This window comes from Bos indicus x Bos taurus, chromosome 22 (assembly GCF_003369695.1).
Source record: "Bos indicus x Bos taurus breed Angus x Brahman F1 hybrid chromosome 22, Bos_hybrid_MaternalHap_v2.0, whole genome shotgun sequence".
NCBI classification, from domain to species: domain Eukaryota; kingdom Metazoa; phylum Chordata; class Mammalia; order Artiodactyla; family Bovidae; genus Bos; species Bos indicus x Bos taurus.
This window is the reverse complement of record NC_040097.1, coordinates 24,760,290-24,782,837: the sequence shown is the minus strand read 5'-3', so window position 1 is coordinate 24,782,837 and position 22,548 is coordinate 24,760,290. Positions and strand designations below refer to the sequence as shown.

The window sequence follows — 22,548 nt, the reverse complement described above, 5'->3', positions numbered from 1 at the left end:
CAAGTGAGACGACAAATGAGGGCCAGTAAGGCAAAAGCCAAAGTTGTTTTGTAACCTTATCTTTGACCTCTCATCACATTTACCATGTTCTGTTCATGAAAAGCAAGTCATTCATTCCAGCCCACATCCAAAGGAAAGGAGTTTACACAGGGTTTGAATTCAAGTAGGCAAGGATCACTGGGGGCCATTCTAGAAGCTGTCAACCACATCCTCTTCCTTCAGCAACTTATATTTCCCTCTGCTTTATTTTTTTACCTTAGCGCTTACACGATCTAGCATACCATGTATTTTTTTAAGTTGCCTGTTGTATTATATTTCCCATATTAGAATGTCATCTCCTTGAGGACAGAGAGTTTGGGGGTGTTTTTTTTTTTTTTTTTTTTTTCATTTCTGTCTCCTAAGTAATAGAAGATTTTTCTGGAACATGTCCAATGAAATCATAAAGCATCTCCATAGCTGATGAAACCCTTTGGTGATCTTCTCACTTGGCTCTCTCTTTCTGGCAGGTTGGTGATGAAATTTTAGAGATCAATGGTGAGACCACCAAAAACATGAAGCATTCTCGGGCTATAGAACTGATTAAGAATGGTGGCCGCAGAGTGCGTCTGTTTCTGAAGCGGGGAGACGGCTCGGTCCCAGAATATGGTGGGTCAAACTATGAAAACATTCCTTCCTTCCCTGGCATGACTCCATGAATTTGTCTCCAGAACTGCAGCAGGAAAGTCTTTGTTTCCCCTATTCACCAGTGTCTTACCAGCCTCTCGCACCATGTGATTATTTGCCTCGCTTGTTCTGAAATCTCTACACATTTCATCCTTTTGCTTGCTCACGTGGACTGGGGCATGGTCTAAGACGAGATCTTTATATAGCCCCCTTTCTGATAATCAGAGAGAACATTTTGTCTAGTCCGACCAAGAGCGAAGGAATGTTTGTTTGAACTGTGCCAAACCGTTTCTCAGATCCAATTGTTAGCACAAAATGACTCTACTCCTTTTAAGAAGCAGGAAAGCAGGTTTCCTGAGTGATAATGTTGAGGCACAATTTTTTTTCTCCTCTCTTGTTTTTGATTACTTGATATCTTTATTTAAGAGGCATGAATTTTGGAGATGATTTGGGGGCCTTGCTCAGCATCAAGGAGGTGGATACAGTTCTTCTGCATCCCCTCCCACTGGTCCCTACCCCAAATCAGACCACCTGAGCCCACAACTCAAACAAACAAACAAACAAAACTGTTGAAACTTTAGCCATATGTTTTTAGATGATAAAGGATGAAATCAATTCCCAGTGCCCATCATGAGGGAAACATGTTACTATACCTTTCCTGTGAGGAAAGCCAGCTTATGCATAGAGTTCCTTTGTCATATCTGTAGACATGATTTGACCAAACAGCAATGATCTTTACATAGCTTAGTGTTCTGATGGCGAAATATTGTATATTATAATAATTGTGTCCTATTTGAGATTCTTGTTTAAAATTTAAAGGAAAAAAAAAAAAAGCTATGCCCTAGATGTAGGGCTCTTCTTCCCAACCAAAGGTCTACAAAAGTTTCTATAGAAACTGTGATTGAATGGTCCCCATATACATTGGTCCCCTTTATTAGGGATTTATCTGTTATTACCCTCTTTTCTGAAAGTCATTTGGCACAATTCCCAGTTGCGTTTTGGACTTGATGAGATCCTTAATTCAGGTGCAGGTCAAGGAGAACGAGAACTCCTTTGAAGGACTGTCTTCCCAGGTGTTGGACATCCATACAGGTGCAAAATATGAGGGGCCCGTGGTGGGGGAGGGGTGGGTATCTGATGAGGCCCCTTTAGACATGCCCAACCACAGGGGAAGTATTTTGACAACATTACGATGCCACAACTGTGCGCTGTACTAAACCTTGACTGTAGGTGTACTGATGCCACTGAAACTGTGTAACACTGTCTCCCTTTTCTGTCTTCCCTATGCTTCTGTTGGATGTGATCTTTCATTTGCGAGTCATCATCAGTAACCTGTGTACCTTCTCAAAACCTATGTCTGTTGCACTGAGGATGAAAATCCAACACTAACCAATGTTCTTTGGGCTAAAAATAAAGATCATTTCAATACACCGTTTTTTTTTTTTTTCCAAAAAGGGTTGAATGTGCCAGGGTTGTGCTACTGTAACGTCTCCATGTGTCATTGGGACTAAATTTCTCTAATTCTATTGATTAGAGTCACAAATGGGTTATAATATGTTAAGTTCCAATATTTTTCTGACTTGATTGGAACCTGCTTCTCTGTGAGGCTATTTTTGTAATGAGTTTTTTGTACTTAATTTAACTGCCGCGGTCTTGGGGGCGGGGAGGGGGAGGGAGGGAACTTTGTTTTTCTGTTGTTTATTGTTAATGCTCTCCTATGCCAGCCTGTCATTGTTCCAGTTGTTTGAAAAAGAAAGAAAGTAAAAGAAAAAAAAAGGATGCATCCATTGTCTGGGTTCTCTCACCTTATCTGGCTGTCTGAAAACGTCACTGTTCTGATTTTGGTCTCTGCAGCCTTATTTGAGTGTTGCCTTAGACTGTCTGACTGGACAAATAAACTCTCTTTACCCTATGTTAACAAATGCAGATTTTTTTTTCTTTCCTCTTTGTTATAGGGAATCTAAATGTTCAACTTTTTCTCTTTCTCTCTTTCTCTCTCTTCTCTGACTGTTCTTGGTGCTGGGCCCTCCCTTCTACAGCGATGATACCTCCTAATATCGCTGCATGTATGAGAAATGAAAAGCTCGGGGAGGCTTGCTTCTACCTTATGGGCCATAATCAAACTACGGTTTGTAGCTCAATCAATACTAGGTGTTTCTGTGCTGTGGCCTAATTTCCTCATTGCTTCTGCTTTAGCTCTGTTTTGATATGTTTGGCAATTCATTCTGAGCACCCTGCGTTCTTTGAATTGTAAGTACACCACTGACTCTGTGGAAGCCTTACTCTCCCTTCTCTTAAATATAGGTGTAGGAAACCCCAAGGTTAGATTTAGGATGGTCACTGAAGCCCCTTCCCTCACCTAGATCTTAAAATGACTTCATAAGCTTCTGTGTGTGTTATTTCTAGACACCTCCCCAGCCATTCCAAAACAACAAATCTCAGATCGCAAAGCTCTCACCTCAAGAGATAAGACTCTGCTAAAACAGGAAGATGAGATTTCCTACTTAGTTATCTCTTGTCGAATGACAGTCCAGGGGCCAAATCTATCCACAGCCTGTTTTTGAATTGATAAGTAAAGTTTTATTGGCACATAACCATGGCCATTTCTTGAATGTGTTGTCTATGGCTGCGTTTGCCATATACTGGCAGATGAACAGTTGTGACAAAGTATGTGGCATGCAAAAACCATAAATATTTTACTCTTTGGCCCTTTACAGAAAAAAGTTTACTGATTCCTGCTTTAGGCTATGTTCCTGTTTTTGTTAAAACTCACCCTAGGTTTTGGGAGATCATTCATGAAAGATTAATTGCCTAATGTTGACCTTGTTGACTCATTAAAGATCCTTAAAGAGCACCAATGATTTCTTAGTCTCTGTGACTGTGGCCCTGGTTTGTCCTCTATGATACAGCACATCATGTCTGGTGCTGAGCCTGGAATGGGATAGTATGTATGACTTACTGGGTTTAGGTATGACAAAGCTTTGAAAAGAACTCTCCTAAATCCAGGATGCTATTTAATGTTTTTGCAGTGTCATTTCATATAGTTTAACAATAAAAACAGGAGCCTTTATAGGGCTCCCCTGCTTTTTAATCTACAGATGTCTTAAGGTTATAAAAAGTCACCCAGTGAATCCACACCTTAGATGTAATTCTGGCTGCTTTTATAGCATCAAGAAGAGTGCCTCTGTGCAAACGCCATGTAATGTCAAATATGCACTTGACAACCTCTCTTCCACTTCCTTTTATCTGTCCAATGACTCCACAGTTTAAAAACAGCTCCTTAAACATATGCAAAAATAAAGAAAATAGTTGCACAGCACTCACACAGGTAGAGAGATGTTTAATGGACCCTCCCATAATGTCACGTTTGCCTGTCGTCAACATCTGGCTGTGTTGCCTCTGTCATCACCAGCCTGGATGTTTTTTTTTTTTTTTTTTTAATGAAAGTATACTTTGCTTACAGTAACATTCATAAAGCCTGAGGGTCCAGAGCAGTGAATTTCTACCTCTCTATGAACCCATTTAATCCCTACTCAGATCAAAACATAGATTCTTTCCATTCCCTTACAAAGTTCCCTCATGCCCCTCTAGTTCAACAGCCCAGATTTTTGTAAGCAAATTAAAACAATCTTTAAACAAAGGAATATTATCTGTCATGGAGTAGGGGGAGATGTCAGGGAGGAAGGGTGATGGCTGGGGAAAAAAGAAAGGGAGATACTAAGGGGGAGGGCCATTTTGATACTTCTAGACAGATTACTTGGGTTATACCTTTAAAGACTAAACTCATGACTGATGTTACAAGTTGAATGATCTATATGAGTATAAAGATAGTAGGCTAGATACCAAAAGCCACAAGTACCAGTTTTTAACCATGGCTAGTTGCAATTATACTTAAATTAACTCAGAGTCAGTTTGGCTTTGATTCTGACTGCTTTTAACAGTTGTTTGTTTGTTGTGACTAATGGGGTCTCAAGAGGGCGGGTGGGGACAGGAGCCAAGGTCCTTGATACCAAACTGTTGCTCTCGTTTCTCTTCCTGGCAGACCCCGGCAGCGACGGGAACGGCCCCCCCACCGGTCCACAAGGTGTTCCGGAAATGAGGGCTGGGCCCCCGGACCGCCGACAGCATCCATCATTGGAGTCCAGCTACCCACCCGATCTTCACAAATCATCACCACATGGGGAAAAGCGGGCACACGTGAGAGATCCCAAAGGCAGCAGAGAGTATAGCAGACAACCCAATGAACATCACACGTGGAACGGAACTTCTAGAAAACCCGACAGTGGGGCTTGCCGACCCAAGGACCGGGCACCCGAGGGACGAAGAGATGCCCAACCCGAGCGGATGGTGACCAATGGCCCCAAGAGGAGGTCTCCGGAGAAGCGGAGGGAAGGCACGCGCAGTGCTGACAACACTTTGGAGAGAAGGGAGAAGCAGGAGAAGAGGAAGGAGGTTTCCCCGGAGAGGAGGCGAGAGCGGTCCCCGACCCGCCGGAGGGATGGCTCTCCAGGCCGGCGGCGGCGGTCTCTGGAGAGACTCTTGGATCAGAGAAGATCGCCCGAGCGCAAGAGAGGAAGCTCGCCCGAAAGGAGAGCCAAATCCACCGACCGGAGGCGGACCAAGTCCCCCGAGCGGAGGAGAGAGCGGTCCCTGGAGAAAAGGAACAAAGAGGACAGAGGCAGCCACCGGGAGAGGGACGAGACGAGTCTAAGACAGGACACCGGCCGGAGTTCCAGACATCCCCCGGAGCAGCGGAGAAGACCTTACAAAGAATGCAGCACCGACCTCAGTATCTGAGAGCCTGCGTCACATTTCCAGCCTTTACCATGTCAAAGGTTCGAAGAGGAAGCTCACAAACCTGAAATCATTTAGTTTCTTACCTAATGAAGCATCTGACGTCAGCTTGATGATCCTCTGACTAGCGACATTTGATGCATTTGAAATCTTATAAGAAAAAAATATATATATGAAAAGTGTTGTGCCTGATGTATCGTATTAAAGAAAGTATTTTTAAATGCATACTTTTTTGGGAAATTATTTGCTAAATGCTTCCCCAAAGGGATATAAATTTTGTTTCTACATAAACTGTAGAATTGTTAAGAATTGTTCCCTTTGGGGGTGGGGGTGATCTTTTTCTCTCCTGGTTAATTGCGGCTATTGATCATTTTCTCTAAGTAAGGAAAATTATTGATCAAATTTAATTAATTTGATGGAGACTGTTATGTACTGATGTAGTGCTGTAGTGTAGTTAGGAGTTTGGTTGTTGTTGTTGTTGTTTTTTGATAAAAGCAAAAAGGCAAAAGTTATATTTGTAAAAGCTGAGGACTCTGGAATAAATGAGGATTACTGATGATCCTAAAGTTAAGCAAACTGTATGAAGAGACTACTGTTGCAAATGAAGGATATTTATAGCTAAAGGACACAGCACAAAGCACAAAGAAATGTTATGTTCTCAAGTTATTCTCCATTCAGAAAACAGTTTGTACTCTCCCCGGCTATAGAAAGGTGCAGAGAGGAGAAGGTTGGTCGCCATTACCTAAACGCAGCCCAAGCACAGATGGTCAGGTTCGTTAGCATCACCAACACTGAATGAGAATCTCATTAAGGCAGTGCCATGAAAGTTTTGCTCACCTACTAGAAGGAACGCACAGCAAACACCTTTGGTGTTGTCTTGCCTGATTTGAGACTGAATAGTAAATGGCATGGGAGACAATGTGCTGGTGTGAGGAGCCCGAAGAATCACTAGTACAGAAAGTTAAGTTTCCCCTTTTTATCATGAGCCTGTGGTTGCCCTTTGCCAAACTGGGGAGGAGGGAGTAAGCCTTGGTAGAAGGAACTTCTCTGTTGATATTTAAAGACATGAGGGTTGGGCATGCTCATTCTTAGAAATGCCAGTTTTCTTTGGAACCATAATAAAAATCTCCAAAATGGTTGAAAGAGAAGGATTCAATCTCATTGGTTCTAGATCTGGTTGACAAACATCTGCACTTATGACCCTGTCCTTCTAATCTTTGGACAGAACAAAGTATAGAAATTTTTCTTTAATAGAAGACATTCTTCTGCCATCTCACAGGAGGTTGGTTGGGTCGGCTGTAGCCCCGGGTTGTGGTTGAAATGAATTACTGCCTAGCTGAGCCAAAACCTTAGCTCGTACCTGTTGGATCACTACAACAAATCGCTGCTTATGATGCATTGCGTATTTCCGTAGTACTGTTTTGCATTTTCCATACAGACACAAAACTTTGCAAGTCAATCACTGTTGTTCTCATGGTACTGTTTAAAAAAAAAAAAAGGATAAAGAAAAAAAATGGAGAAAACCAGCCAATTATCTTGTGTACAGAGTTAAAAATTGTAATTAATAGAGCCTGTTTTAAAAACAAACAACTGTTGCCTTTTTTTCTTGTATAAAAGAGAATTTATGACAAAAAAATTAGCTGTGAGGAATGTGACATGTGTTTATATTTCTGAATATGGAACAAATTGATTCATTGGGATATATTTTACTGTAAACTAAATCAGGTATGTAAAGCTGTTTTAAAAATGGGAGACTATATAAGTAATTCTCTAAAGCTTTAGTTGGTTTGAATATCATCATTTCCTCCATGGTGAGCCTGCTTGTGAATTATTAAGCACTTGTTTGCATTTCTGTTCTTCATTCATTTCTTGCGGTGTGCTGTGGACTTAATGCTCTTTCTGTATTGATGAAAAGCAGTATGTGGGCCAATCTTTTTATAAAACACTATGCATATATAAATATAACATTGTTCATAGCTTTATTTGACTTATGGGTTTATACAACATTACAATGAGTAGCTGTCCTTCTGTGGATATGCACAAACCAAGTTCATTTCCTGGAACAGACACAATGTACATTCTATAGCTAAAAAAGAGGAAAAAGTCTGAGACTGCTATTTTTATCTTCAGAGTTTTCCATACAGAGCATACATTGAGCTACAGTAGTATGGTGAGGGAGAACGCAACTGAATAATGATGTTCTTTTTTCATCAATTGCCTAAGAGCCAACTGGGGATTTTATTCCTAAGGCTCCACTACTAGGAATTCTCTCACTCATTCTAGCCAAATCCATGATATTAAATGATCGATGCTCTCGATTGTGGTCCAGAGTTTTAAATAAATGAAATCAAGAGGTGGTTTTTGGAGTGGATCGTGACGTTAACATCTCAGTGTCTCTCTTGTTGTCAGAGATGTTTGACATGTTAAAATCTATGTGCTGCCCACCTGGGCTTGGCTTTATCCGTGAAGACTTAGTGTGGCAGTGTCATCTGAGTTTCATAGTTTGAAAATACCGTACTTTACAGGGACTGTACATTAAGCAGAAAGATACGAGTTTTTCTCTGAACTACTGTAACCTTAAATTGGAGACTGATTCTTTTGAGCCTACTTTCCCTAGTTCCCCACTTCATGTAAATGTCTTGATGAGAGATGATATGAATGAGTATTTTGTATGATTAAATCAAACCCTTTAGGAACTCCCCTCCCACCCATGAGACAGTTGATGCTGGAAAGAATGTTGTGGGGAGGACTTAACACCCTACTTGTATTTTTTAAGTTTCTTTTGTGAAAGATTTTTTAATGCATTTTTACTGTAAAAATACATGGAAATGTATGCATTCCATAACCACGATTGCTTCTGGATTGATATCTTTCTTGTCTCTGTGTTGTCTCAAATATATCAGGGTCACGTAACCAAGTAAGAGTGTCTGGCTCCTAATGCAATGAACTATCATACCATTCTGTTGAAAGGGAAGAGATGATGGTCTTTCAGTAGTATAGTTAGTGCCTTGCTACTCAAAATCCAGTCTGTAGACCAACTGCCATCTCGTCACTGGAGAGCATATTAGAAATGCAAAGTTTCAAACCCCACTCTTGACCTACTGAGTCAGAATGTGCCTTTAGCAAGATCCCCATCTAATATGAATGCACATGAAAGTCTGAGCTGCGTGGTATTGCACAGAACCCTGGTGATAAAGCACAACCTGCTAAGCCAAGAACTTCATTGCCTCCTGACTGAGTAATATTGGGCCAGTTCCTTAACCTCTTTTAAAGAATCAGTTTCCTCATCTTTGAAGGGGCAGATGTCATAGAGTTGGTGAAAGGAAATGCAAAGTGGTTAGCACACCTCTGACAATCAGAAAAATCCTCAATAAATAACACTAAACCTTTTTTTTTTTAAGGAGGATTTTCTGCATTCCAGTCAGTATTCTACTCCTTTGTATTGTCCTGGTTTATTTTCCAATCAAAACGAAGAAGTATTTTCTCAATTAAAATGGGGAAGAAGGCCTTCTATTTTAATTGTAAAGTTAGCAAATAATGTGGTTCATACTACTTCACAAGTATAAAAATTACAGTGACCAGTGTTTTAAAATAGGAATCCAAAATGCCATGCTGTGAAAGTTAAGATGAAAATAGCCTCAAAACTTATGTTTTGGTGATAGAGATGTATGTGAAGTTACACATACTTGAAACTTGATGAAAAGGCTAACCAGTCAGTGAGTGACTCTGCATGTATTCTGGCTGATCATGTAGTTTGTAATCCTTTCCAATTTCCTTACAGTTTTTGGATTGTTCTTTCAGATGACTTAGTAGTTAGGATTTTCCTACAGAACCTGAGTTCCTAGGCACTCAAAAAGTATCGTGTGTGATAGTATATTGCTTTATTTTGTCACCAACATGGTGATTGTAGACACTGCTCACTTCCCAAAACTCTTTTGCTAAAGATGCTATCTAGATTGGTCCTTGGCTTAACTGACAATGGAAACTGTTTGTGAAACCCTTACATTGCACAAGTTCTTTGCCTGTCATAAATGGTCACACCACAAAGAAGGAAGGTGCTGAGGGTCAATTAGAGCTCTCAGGATTTTTCCTGCTGGGGGGCCAGTGTGAGACCACCTCAGGTGGTCTGCATCAATTGGGAAAGGTCCTTCCGAGTTCTTGCAGGAGACTTTTCTTACCATCCCTCAGCATCATCAGCATGAGGTATTTAGCACAGTAAGATGCAGTGCTCTTGCACTATGTGTAATTACAAACTTTTAAGAAAAATAACGAAGCTGGCCCCTTCCAGTACGGTTATTTGTTTTTGTTTTTGCAGGAGTGGACCTTCTGTGAAAATGTTTTGACAGTTTCCTCTAGTGATGTCTTTAATCATTGTGCTCATTGTCAGGGGCAGGAGTGGTGTGGTTTTACTTCTCCACACCACACAAGACATCAGGTGTTCCCTCAAGCCAAAGGGCAAGGCCTTTTTGAAAGCACATAGATCTCAGCAAGGTGGTGGAACTGCACAACTCAGATTGGAACTTGAACCCACTGTCTTTGAATTGAGATCACATACCGGGCCTCAGAACTTTATAAAACTCAGATTCTTTGTGTCTCGTCGCAGAAAGAATTCAGTGGGAGACAAAGTGATAGGTAAGAAGTGGACTTCTTTAGAGCCATACACATTCCATAGACAGAATGCAGTCTATCTCAGAAGACAAGAGAGACCCTAAGGCATGGTCATCTCAGAAAGTGAGAGCAGCCAAGGCCGAAACACACACTACAGTGTGGAGTGTGGGCAGGCTCCATAGGTGAGAGACCCTGAAATACGGGGTGGTGAGTTTTTATGCCCTGGATAATTTTTTTTTTTTTTTTGGCCATGTCCGTGCGCTTCCCAAGTTGCACTCGCGCTACCTGTCAGTGCAGGAGACGTGCAGTGTAAGAGATGCATGTTCAATCCGTGGGTCCGGAAGATCCCCTGGAGAGGGGCGTGGCAACCCACTCCAGTGTTCTTGCCTGAAGAATTCCAAGGACAGTGGAACCTGGCAGACTGCAGTCCATAGGGTCACACAGAGTCAGACAGGAGTGAAGCGACTTAGCACGCACACACTCACAGGCACAGGCCATAGCATGCACACACTCACAGTCACAGGCCACGGCAGTGGAAGTGCAGCGTCCTAACCACTAGACTGCCAGAAAATTCCCTGGGGTGGGTAAGTTCATATGCTAATGAGCAGGAGGATTATTCCAACTATTTGAGGGGGTTGGTGCTGGGAAGGGCTGGAATTTCTAGGAACTGTCATGGTGCTGGCGGGCAGGTCATTTAGCTAATTATTATAATGAGTGAGTAAGGAGGCGCAAGGTACACTGGAGGTTGAGGCTTCCGCCATCTTGGACCTAGGCAGTTCTAACCAGTTCAGCAGTGTCCTCTGGCTTCAGTTGTCCCCTGGCCGCTTCCCTCCACTTTCTGTGGTATTAACAGTAAATACTGGAGTTTTGCATGTGACTGCTGCCTTTCCACCTAACTGCTAAGTGTGCTTTGTCATGTTGAGGAAATAATAACTTGGTCTGCACAGCAGGGCCCTCTAAATGCCACACCATACTGGTAAGCATTGACTTTCTAAGTATATTTATCTGTCAGGGAAGAAATTCCCTTTGATTGCCTAGGATCCTACAGGTGAAGGGAAAAGAGCTCAAAAAGGCTGCTAATTCCTACATGTGTCATAGTCAAGGCTGTGACACATTCATTCTTTCAACACATTGAGGACCACTGTGGGCCAGGTACAGCCTGCGACTAGAAACACCCGCTCCCGGTCTTGAACACGTGTAGCTTAGTGGGGGAAAGTGAATGGTCAAATACTTATAAACTCCATTTCAAGCAGAAGCACAGGGTATTGTGAGAGAAAGTAATTGGGGTTTTACGCAGACTGAGGAAGGTTATGTTTCCATAAGGAAGAGGGGTTAACTGGTCAAAGGGAGAGAACATGGTTCAAAATGGAAAAGAGAGCGCTTTGAAGGGCCGTGGGGCCGGGAGGGTGGTTATTTTGAATTTTAGACTTTGTTGTAATAAGTGACCACAGGAGAGTGTAATGGACCCCCTCACCCCACCCACCCAACCCGGCTCCGCAAGCTGTATGTGTGCTGGGGAGGGGCTGGTGACCAGCTCAGGTTTGAACTTAACAAAGATGGCCTTGGATCTGCACAGAGAGCAGATGAGAGGAGGGTGGAGGTGTATCTTCAGAGAGCATCGCTTATCGTAAAACAGCATCCTGGTCAAGACAGGAGTTCTCTTAGGCGCGTTTATCATCCTCTTGTGAGGAGGATTCGTTTCCTTTCCAACCTAATCCTGCTGCCCCACCCCACCCCCACCCCTACTGCCTTCACTAGACGTTTGTTAAGACATGCAGAACACTCTGTACCTGGTTTCTTTCTTTTTTTTAATAGATGATTTTGTATTTTATGTATGTATTTATTTTTGGATGTGCTGAGTCCTTGTTGCTGCGCAAGGGCTTTCTTTGGTTGCCATGAGTGGGGGCCGCTCTCTTGTGGAGCACCCGCTCTAGAGCATGGGCTCCATGGTGTGGCACACAGGCTTAGCTGCTCCATGGCACATGGAATCTCACCAGACCAGGGATCAAAACCAGATCCCTTCATTGGCAGGCGGATTGTTAACCACTGACCAACAGTAAAATCCTACATCCTGTTTCTTGCGTTAAAGTCAGTCATTCACTATTCTACCCGGTTTTCTTCAGGTTTCTTCCCACCTCACTACCTTTTTTTTTTTTTTCAGCTTTTGGTTTAAAACCTTGTAATCCTGTTTTCTTTTTGAGATCATCTGTAATACATCTTTCTTAAACTATAGAAGCTCAGTTGAGTATTACCCCATCTTTGTTAAACATCCCCATATTTGTATTCAGAAAGGAACTGCTCCTAGAATATCGCACTTGGAAAAGTAGTGTGTTTGGGGGTTTATTTTTTTGGCTGTGTCACATGGCATATGGGACCTGAGAACCTGAACCCCATGCAGTGGAAGCACGGAGTCCTAACTGCTAAACTTCCAGGCAATTCCCAGCAGTGGAATTTTTTTTTAAATTTTACAAAACTAACTTATTCTTAAAATATTCATGTGTCGGAAGAGTATAAAATAAAATATGACATTGTTCCTTACTATCTGTCATTCCCAATCCCGAGAAATTATTATTAACAGCATAGTTTATGACATTTACAATCTTTTTCTACGTAAGTATGTGTGTATACATACATATATATACATATATATGTATGTATATATATATATATACACCACACACACACACTTGGGAGTTTGATTTTATACAACAAAAATGGGCCATTGGGACTTTCCAGGTGGTCCAATGGTTAAGAATCCATCTTACAATGCACGGAACGTGGGTTCAGTCCCTGGTTGGGGAACTAAGATCTCACATGCCCCAGGGGGGTGGAAGGCACCTCAGCACAACTGATATATGTATCAGTTCAGTTCAGTCGCTCAGTCCTGTCCAACTCTGTGATCTCATGGACTGCAGCACACCAGGCTTCCCTGTCCATCACCAACTCCCGGAGCTTACTCAAACTCACGTCCATTGAGTCCAAGATGCCATCCAACCATCTCATCCTCTGTCATCCCCTTCTCTTCCCACCTTCAATCTTTCCCAGAATCAGGATCTTTCCTAGTGAGTCAGTTCTTCACATCAGATGGCCAAAGTATTGGAGTTTCAGCTTCAGCATCAGTCCTTCCAATGAATATTCAGGACTGATTTCCTTCAGGATGGACTGGTTGGACCTCCTTGCAGTCCAAGGGACTCTCAAGAGTCTTCTCCAACACCACAGTTCAAAAGCATCAATTCTTTGGCGCTCAGCTTTCTTTATAGTCCAACTCTCACATCCGTACATGACCACTGGAAAAACCATTGCTTTGACTAGACAGACCTTTGTTGGCAAAGTAATGTCTCTGCTTTTAAATATGCTGTCTAGGTTGGTCATAGCTTTTCTTCCAAAGAGTAAGTGTCTTTTAATTTCATGGCTGCAGTCACCATCTGCAGTGATTTTGGCGCCAAAAAAATAAAAGTCTCTCACGTTTTCCATTGTTTCCTCATCTATTTGCAATGAAGTGATGGGACCAGATGCCATGATCTTAGTTTTCTGAATGTTGAGTTTTAAGCCACCTTTTTCACTCTCCTCTTTCACTTTCATCAAGAGGCTCTTTGGTTCTTCTTTGCTTTCTGCCATAAGAGTGTTGTCATCTGCCTATTCGAGGTTGTTGGTATTTCTCCCAGCAATCTTGATTCCAGTTTGTGCTTCATCCAGCCTGGCATTTCGCATGATGTACTCTGCGTATAAGTTAAATAAACAGGGTGACAATATACAGCCTTGACGTATTCCTTTCCCGATTTGGAACCAGTCTGTCATTCCATGTCCAGTTCTAATTGTTGCTTCTTGACTATGTGTGTGTGTGTATATATACACACACACACATATATATATGTACATATATATATATATACACATACACAGAATTAGAGTGTGTATGTATATATATATGTATATATATATGTATATAAAATACACGTATCTGTCCTTCATCCCGAGTTACTTCAATAGCTTTCTTCTTGTTTTTCTTGCCCACCTACAGACTGTCTCCACACAGCAAACCTTTCAAAATCCCAAGTGAAGGGCCAGAGTCCTTACAGCAGACTCTAAAGCGCTGTGTGACCCAGCCTTTCCTTCTCTCCTGATGGTACCTCTCCAGTTCTGCTCCATCCACACTCCAGGCATGCTCCTAGCCTCACTTACTACCTTTGCTCTAGCTAGACCTTCATCTGGAAAGCTCTTTCCCCAAGGATTCACAATGGACTCCCTCATTTCATTCATTCTGCTCAAATCTCCCCCTTCCAACGGGGCTTATCCTGGCCACTTCCGTTTACAACTTGATTCCCTTTCTTAGTTCTCTTTTCCCCTCCATGGCACTTAGCAGCTTCTAACATGTTGTACACTGTATGTACTTATTATCTTTATTATGTATCACCTGTCTCCCTCCTTTAGAAACTAGGTTGACTTTATGTATGTGCAGTCCTGCACATCCGTGGATCCCATACTTGATTTAATGCTCTGCCATCACCATCTTAAAATTTAGTAATTCTTGAGCAAGGAGCAGCACATTTGCGGTTTGCACTGAGCCCTGCAAATGATGTAGCTTGCCTTGTACAGAATACAAGATTCACAAGATCTTGGTGCTGAACGCTGATGTATTTCAAGTTCCCGTGATAGGATCATATTTATAGTAGATGCACATAATATTTGCTCAGTAAGTAGAAGTATTATATCTCTTAGTTTTTTAGTTTTCTGAAGTTGAACATTTACTTAACTAGTTGAGTCACAAAAACACGCTGCTGCGAACAACCTAATACGAAAACTCAGTACTCTTGAGTAGTTTGAACACTTTTAAAGGGATACATTGTGAGTGCTAGTTCTTTTTATTTTTGGTAATACTAGTATTGTTGAGACTTTGCCTGCTTTCATTGGAAATAGCTGTCTTGAGAAAAGTGCTTGCAGACTGGAGACCTATATCTTATCAGGGAGAGTTACCAAACACAGTGTAGCCACTAAACCACCAGTTCAAGGAAATCACCCAGAAGCTTTCAAAATGCCTGGACCCACCCTCAGAGATCCTGGCATAATTAGTTTGGGTTGCGACCTGGCTTTTCTTAAGTTCCCAGAGGATTCCAATTGGCTGCAGTTGCATTCTTCATTTACTTTAACCTCATAGACTGTGTGGGATTTTCTTTCTGCTTTATCGTATCTACTATTGTCATTTTTAGTTTGCAATATAGCAACAGCTCAAAGGAAAGATGGTTAGAGAATATTTTCCCAAAGTAAACTAATGGCCTATACAGTCCATGTAATTCTCTAAGCCAGAATACTGGAGTGGGTAGCCTTTACTTCTCCAGGGGATCTGCCCAACCCAGGGATCAAACCCAGGTCTCCCACATTGCAGACAGATTCTTTACCAGTTGAACCACCAAGGAAGCCCAAAGTAAACTAAAATGCCTTTCAATTCCAAGAAGCTAGTAGTCAAATAAAAAGATAATAAGTGTATATATTTCCATTGTGAGTTCTGTTTAATATTCCTGCCACTGCTAAACTTATTCATTAGTAAGGATAATGGAGAGACGGCTACATCCTGAACAAGAGATCTGAACACTATCATTTAAACCAAAATTTAGCTGGTGTACTTCCACTTAAATTAGTTTGAGAAATACTTTAATGATCTTACAAAATGGAGCAATACAATGCAATGCTAAGTCGCTTCAGTCATGTCCAACTCTGTGCTACCCTCTGGACTGTAGCCCATCAGGCTTCTCTGTCCATGGGATTCTCCAGGCAAGAATACTGGAGTGGGTTGCCATTCCCTTCTCCAGGGGATTTCCCAACCCAGGGGTCGAACCAGCTTCTCTTACACCTAACCCGTGCTGGCAGGTGGGTTGTTTACCTCTAGCGCCACCTGGGAAGCCCATGAAATGGGACATGTGGTATGTTAAATAAAACCTAATGAAATAACGAGAATACTGAATAATTAGCAATTAGCAATCATGATGATGAACCATTGTTTTCTAACAAGTTCTTCCAAAGTATTTATCATTCTTCTTCCCTCAACCCCCTACACAGCTATTGTACTTTTAGCAGATAACTTTGGGGCTGAAAAGTAATTATTCCGTGGCTGAATAAGGGGAATGTGACATTCCTATGACCAAAACAACATCCATACTTTAAAATCCAAGGGGTATAAAATTCTTGGGAAAACAGTGCTGGGAATAAGTGCCATTTACATAGATTAACATAAAAGACTCTAACATTTATCTAGGCCACTGGTGTGGGATCCACCATTGAGATGACCAGCCCTAACTCTGAACCAAAGGGAAATATATTTGAAATAGTCATAGTGTCTAGACGGAGGCAGGATACATCTTTCATTGACTGATGAATGTGGCAAGACCAGTGAAAATTTCATCTGTCTATCCAACACATCAACTTGGTAGCCCTCCCTGTAGTCACCCTTTATGTAAGGAATTTTATCAGGCAAATTCTCCATATATCCTTGGAATAATAACTTAGTTGACTTTAACTCCTCCGTTGTCTCCTGAAAATAGAGCTTTGTTCAAAGCAGTTTGTTAGCAAGTATGTAGTGACTACTGTTTTCCAGGCACAGTGCTCATTGTCAAAGGCAACAAAAACCCCAACCTTCCTGAAGTTTAGAGTCTGACAGGGTGGATGGACATTCAGTGATGAACTTAAATTGTGGTAAGAGCTATAGATGTGGCTGCAGTGCTCATAACTGTCTGTAAGAAGGCAACTTACTCTGGACAGTGCAAAGAAAGGCAAAGAGGAAGAAGGGCTTGCCAAAGAGAAAGGAGAGCTGGGCAGAGGCCTCATGGCAGAGGGAGTGCAGCTTGTTCCAGGAGTGAATCCAGAGACCCATGGGACTAGAAATCTAGGCCAACAAGAGAGGAAGAGGGAGGAGCAAGACTTGGAATGTGTCTGTAAGCCATAGGGAGAGAGCCTTACTGGGTGAGAAAAGAGAGCCCAAAGGAGCAATTAACAAGGGATCAAGTGATTCCCCCATCACTAAAATGTCACACACACACACAAAAGCTGTGAGAATGGAGGACATTTGACATCTCTATAATCCTGAAATCTGCTAGAGTAACCACAAATATTTGAAAGAAAAATCATGTATTAATCTCCTTTTTACAAAGAAGCAAATATTGTGTGTATTCTTGCTGTAAAAGCCAACCTTTAGGTTATAGAAAATGCACTGAGGTTGGGTGTACCTCTGCCCTTGGTCACTTTTTTTGTTTATTTTAAACCAAGTAGGTCTTACTGGAAATGTGTAATAGGAAACATTTCCTGCAGATAGATGGGAAAAATTATTGAGCAAGGTTACAAACCCTGTGAAATCACCCAGTCTGATTTATGATGTCTTTTCCCCTCGGCCTGTTTTGGTTTTATTTTAGAAATGTATTTCATGGGGGGTTATTTTTATTACTTGGATGTATTATGTTTGGATGGCTCTTGTTTTGGTCTTTCTTACTAAAAATTTGTTTTCTTTCTCTCTCTGACTTCAACTGATATGAACTGAATAAGAAATTCCAAAGGTGCGTGCCTGGAGAATGAAAATGTTTTAATTGTACCCCATATTAGTGAACTTTAATTTGGATTTGAGAAAGAGTTAGTGCCTCTGTGTGCCCCGCCCCCCCATGATGGCATGAACAGTGACATTCAAAGATTGGCAAGAGATCTGCTCCATTCATAGGATTTAGACCAAAAAGGATTCCCTATTCTCTTACTGTTTTTAATACTGTTAGAAAGAGCCAGGTGTGAGCATCACTGAGAGTATGACTCAGGCTTTGAAAATACCCCAAGGACAGGTGTGACAAAAACCTTAACTTTTTATTTGTTTTGTGACACAAATAATAGATACTACATTAGCTTTGTTTAAAAATAATCTAAATAGCGTAAAATAAAAGACCCTGTTGATGACACCCCCACCCCCAATTCCAGTCATACCCCACAGCTAGCCACTGTTATCACATCAGGTCTGTCCATTGAGACACATCACTGTACATACGTAAATGTGTGTGTGTGTGTGTATATATACACACATATATACAGAATAGAGAATATAGAATAGAATAGGCAATAGAGATGGGGAGTTTTTGTGGAATTCTAAAATAAGTGCATGATAATATACATATTGCTTGGCAGTGTTATTTGTTTTTTCTCACATAATATATTTTGTAGATCTTACCAGTTTAGCTAGTGTTCTCACACTTTTTTTCTTGTTTTTAAACTGCTGAATAGTATTCTGTAGTCTACTAGTCTGCTCATGCTGCTGTAACAGAACACCATAGATTCAGTGATTTAGAGAACAGCAGTTTATTTTCTCATCTTTTTCTAGGCTAGAAGTCCAGAATTAAACTCCTTGGATTGGTTCCTGGTGACTACCCTTCCTGGCTTACAGATGGTTGTCTTCTCTTTCTGTTCTCATATAGTCTTTTCTCTGGGCATAAGCCCTGCTGCTGTCTCTCCCTCCTCTTGTAAGGACACTAATCCTTCCTGATTAGGGCCCACCCTTATAACCTCATTTAAGCGTAGTTATATCCTTAAAGACTATCTCCGCAGTCACACAGGGATTAGAGCTTCAACATAAGAATTTCAAGGAAATGTAATTCTGCCCATAGCATTTATATGGATGTATTATACTTTCTTTAATCTCTTTAACTGTATCTGCCATGTAGAAATTCCTTTACATTTTTTTGAAGTTTCACTACAGCACGATTTTGTCCTCTTAATCTAAGAGACTGAGATTTCCTTCGCCTCTGGGGGTATGGAAGTCGAGTGAGAGGGAATAGAGATAGGGAGGGATAGGAAGTAAGAGATTGATTTCTAAAAGGCTGATTCCCCAATTACTCATTATCACTTTGCCCAAGAAGTTTTCAGCTGCTTCTCTCCCTGCAAAGAAAGTGGGAGAATATGGCATTTGAGGATGCAAAGTTGGAGGAGGCTGGCAAGGCCAGAAATGTCCTCTGTGGGCTGCACACCTTCCGTAAAAATGAGCATTGCCAGTGGGAAACCTTGGAGGACCAGAAAAAGCTCCAGGCCACAGGCAGACACCCCCAGCTTAGTTCCCAGCCACTATTCAGACAGGTTGCCCAGGGGGATTTGCATCCAGTTACCAAAGGCTGCATTCACTATTCTGTGCATCTTTAGGAACCCTCTGCATGCATCCACACCCAAGTCCCTGATGCATGGGAAAGTCTGGAATTCCCTGTTCATTTAGATGAAAGAGTAATAACCCAGGGAAGATAAAAACTGTTTTTTTCTGGTAAATCTACCAAGGCCCTCTGGAGGTGAGCACTACTGGAGAGAAACACTTTGACCTCTTGCTTAAGACAACGATTCTCAGTTTTGCCCCCAGGGCACAGTTATCAGCATCTGGAGACACTTGCTGTGTCATAACTAGGGGAGGGGGAAGGGTGCTGGCTACTACATTTAGAGGGTAGAGGCCAGGGATGCTGCTGAACATTCTCCAAAGTACACGACAGGAACAACGAACTATCTAGCCTCCAGTGTCAGCAGTGCCAAGGTTGAGAAAAACTGGTTTAACCCAAATGATAGAAATTTTCTGGGGACTTGCAGCTGGGGACTTGTATCTTTTTTTATTGAAGTATAGTTGACTTAAAATGTTGTGTCAGTTTCAGGTATACAGCAAAGTGATTCTGTTTTATATATATAAATATATATGTATATTATTTTTTTATTACCTTATACTGCATAGGTTATTGCAAGATACTGACTATACTTCCCTGTGCTATGCAGTGGGTCCTTGCTGTTTATCTCTTTTATATATAGTATTATGTATCTGTTAATCCCAAACTCCTAATTTATCCCTTCTGCCCCTTTCTCCTTTGGAGACCTTAAGTTTGTTTTCTGTCTGTGAGTCTGTTTCTATTTTGTAAATAAATTCATTTGCACTAACTTTTAGATTCCACGTATAAGTGATATCATATAATATTTGTCTTTGACTTACGTCACTTAGTATGATAATCTCTGGCTCCATCCATGTTGCTGCAAATGACATTATTTCATTGCTTTTTAATGGCTGAGTAATATTCCATTGTGTGTATATATGAAAGTGAAGTCGCTCAGTCATGTCCGACTCTTTGTGACCCCATGGACTGTAGCCTATCAGGCTCCTCCATCCATGGGATTTTCCTGGCAAGAGTGCTGGAGTGGATTGCCATTTCCTTCTCCAGGGGATCTTCCCGACCCAGGAATCGAACCCGGGTCTCTCACATTGCAGGCAGACGCTTTTACCATCTGAGCCACCAGTGTATATATATATATATATATGTATATGTATATATACCATATCATCTTTATTCATTCATCTGTTGATGGACACTTAGGTTGCTTCCATTTCTTGGCTTTTTTGAATAGTGTTGCTGTGAACATTGGGATACATGTATCTTTTTGAATTACAGTTTGCATTTTCTCTGGATATATGCCCAAGAGGGAGACGACAGGATCATACAGTAATTCCATTTTTAGGTTTTAAGGCACCTCCATGATATTTTTCATAATGCTTGCACTAATATACATTCCCAACAGTGTAGGAGGGTTCCCTTTTCTCCACACTCTCTCCAGATTGATTATTTGTAGAATTTTTTATGATGGCCAGTCTGATCCAGTGTGAGATGATACCTCATTGTGCTTTTGATTTATATTTCTCTAGTGTTGAGTACTTTTTTATGTGCCTGTTGGCCATCTCTCTGTCTTCTTTGGAGAAATATGTTGGGGTCTTCTGCCACTTTTTGAATAGGTTGTTGGGGTTTTTTTTTATATTGAGCTGAATGAGCTGTTATGTATTTTGGAAATTAAATCTTTGTCAGTTATATTGTTTGAAAATATTTTCTCCAGTTTGTCTTTTTGTTTTGTTTATGGTATCCTCTACTGTGCAAAGTCTTATGTGTGATTGGGTCTCATTTGTTTAGTTTTGCTTTTATTTCTATTGTTTTGGGAGACTGACCTAAGAGGATGTATTTATATTTAAAGAATGTATTGCTTATGTTCTCTTGTAGGATTTTTATGGTATCATGTCTTGTATTTAAGTCTTTAAGCCATTTTGAGTTTATGTTTGTATATGTCAGCAATTTATATGTGGAGTGTTTTAACGTTAGCAATTTATATGTGGCTGACCAGATTTCCCAAAACCACTTGCTGAAGAGATTCACTTTCCTCCATTGTGTATTCTTGCCTCCTTTGTTGAAGATTAATCGACCATCTGTGTGGGGTGTTACTTCTGTCCTCTCTTTTCTGTTCCTCTGATCTATGTCTGCTTTTGCAGCAATACCACACTCTTGTGGTTACTGTAGTTTGTAGTATTGCCTGAAATCAGAAAAGGTTATGCCTTCAGCTTTGTTCTTTTTCCTCAGGATTGCTTTGGCAATTCTGGGTCTTTTGTGGTTCAATATATATTTTAGGATTATTTGTTCCAGTTCTATGAACAATGTCATGAGTAATTTGATAGAGATCTCATTAAATCTGTAGACTGCTTTGAGTTTTATTGCCATTTTAGCTCTATTAATTATTCCAATCCAAGAGCATGGGATATCTTTCCATTTCTTTGAATCATCTTCAGTTTCCTTCATCAGTGTTTTATAGCTCTTAGCATATAAGTCACCTCCTCCTTGGTCAGGTTACTTCCAAGGTTTGGGGTTTTTTTTAATTTATTTTAATGCAATTTTAAATGGGATTTTAAAAAACTGTCAGTGTAAAGAAATACATCAGATTTCTGCATATTAATCTTGTATCCTGCTACCATGCTGAATTCATTCATCAGTTCTAATAGTTTTTATGTGAAGTCTGTAGGGTTTTCTACAGAGTATCATTTCATTTGCTTACGATGTCAATTTAACCACTTCCAGGGATTCCCTGGTGGCTCAGACTGTAAAGACCCAGGTTTGATCCCTGGGTTGGGAAAGTCCCAAGGAGAAGGGAAGATCCCCTAGAGGAGGGCATGGCAGTCTAGTTTTCTTTCCTGGAGAATTCCATGGGCAGAGGAGCCTGGCAGGTTATAGTCCATGGGGTTGCAAAAAAGTCAGACACAACTGAGCAACTTCACTTTTACTTTTCCAATTTGGATACCTTTTATTTCTTTTTCTTTTGTGATTGGACTTCCAATACAATGTTGCATAGAAATGGTTGGAGTGAGCATCCTTGTCCTGTTAGCAAGAATGCTTTCAGCTTTTTGTCATAACTGGCTTTTATTTTGTTGAGATATGTTTCCTCTGTATTCACTTTGGTGAGAGTTTTATGGATGTTGAATTTTATCCAATGCTTTTCCTGTACCTATTGAGGTGTTCATGTGGTTTTTGTCTTTTCTTGATGTGTTATATCACACTGATTGATGTGTATATGCCAAACTATCTTTGTGACCTAGAACAACTCCAACTTGATCATAATATGATCCTTTTTATGTGTTTGCTAATTTTGTTGAAGGTTTTTGCATCTATATTCATAAAGACATTGACCTAT

The 22,548-nt window shown here is 40.9% G+C and overlaps 1 protein-coding gene across 23 annotated transcripts in view; it reads left to right on the top strand.

The window, feature by feature from the left end:
* Positions 1-8,308, top strand: part of MAGI1 (membrane associated guanylate kinase, WW and PDZ domain containing 1) — a 639,211-nt gene extending 630,903 nt beyond the window's left edge. For 18 of the 23 annotated variants that reach the window (XM_027523585.1, XM_027523581.1, XM_027523580.1 and 15 more), the window contains 2 exons: positions 507-645; positions 4,706-8,308. In XM_027523585.1, coding sequence (XP_027379386.1) covers positions 507-645; positions 4,706-5,460 — 894 coding nt within the window. In that variant the 3' untranslated portion in view covers positions 5,461-8,308. Of the gene's footprint in view, positions 1-506; positions 646-2,702; positions 2,792-4,705 lie in introns of all 23 variants that reach the window. The other 5 variants (XM_027523589.1, XM_027523588.1, XM_027523587.1 and 2 more) reach the window with 2 other exon arrangements.
* Positions 8,309-22,548: the final 14,240 nt, after the last annotated feature.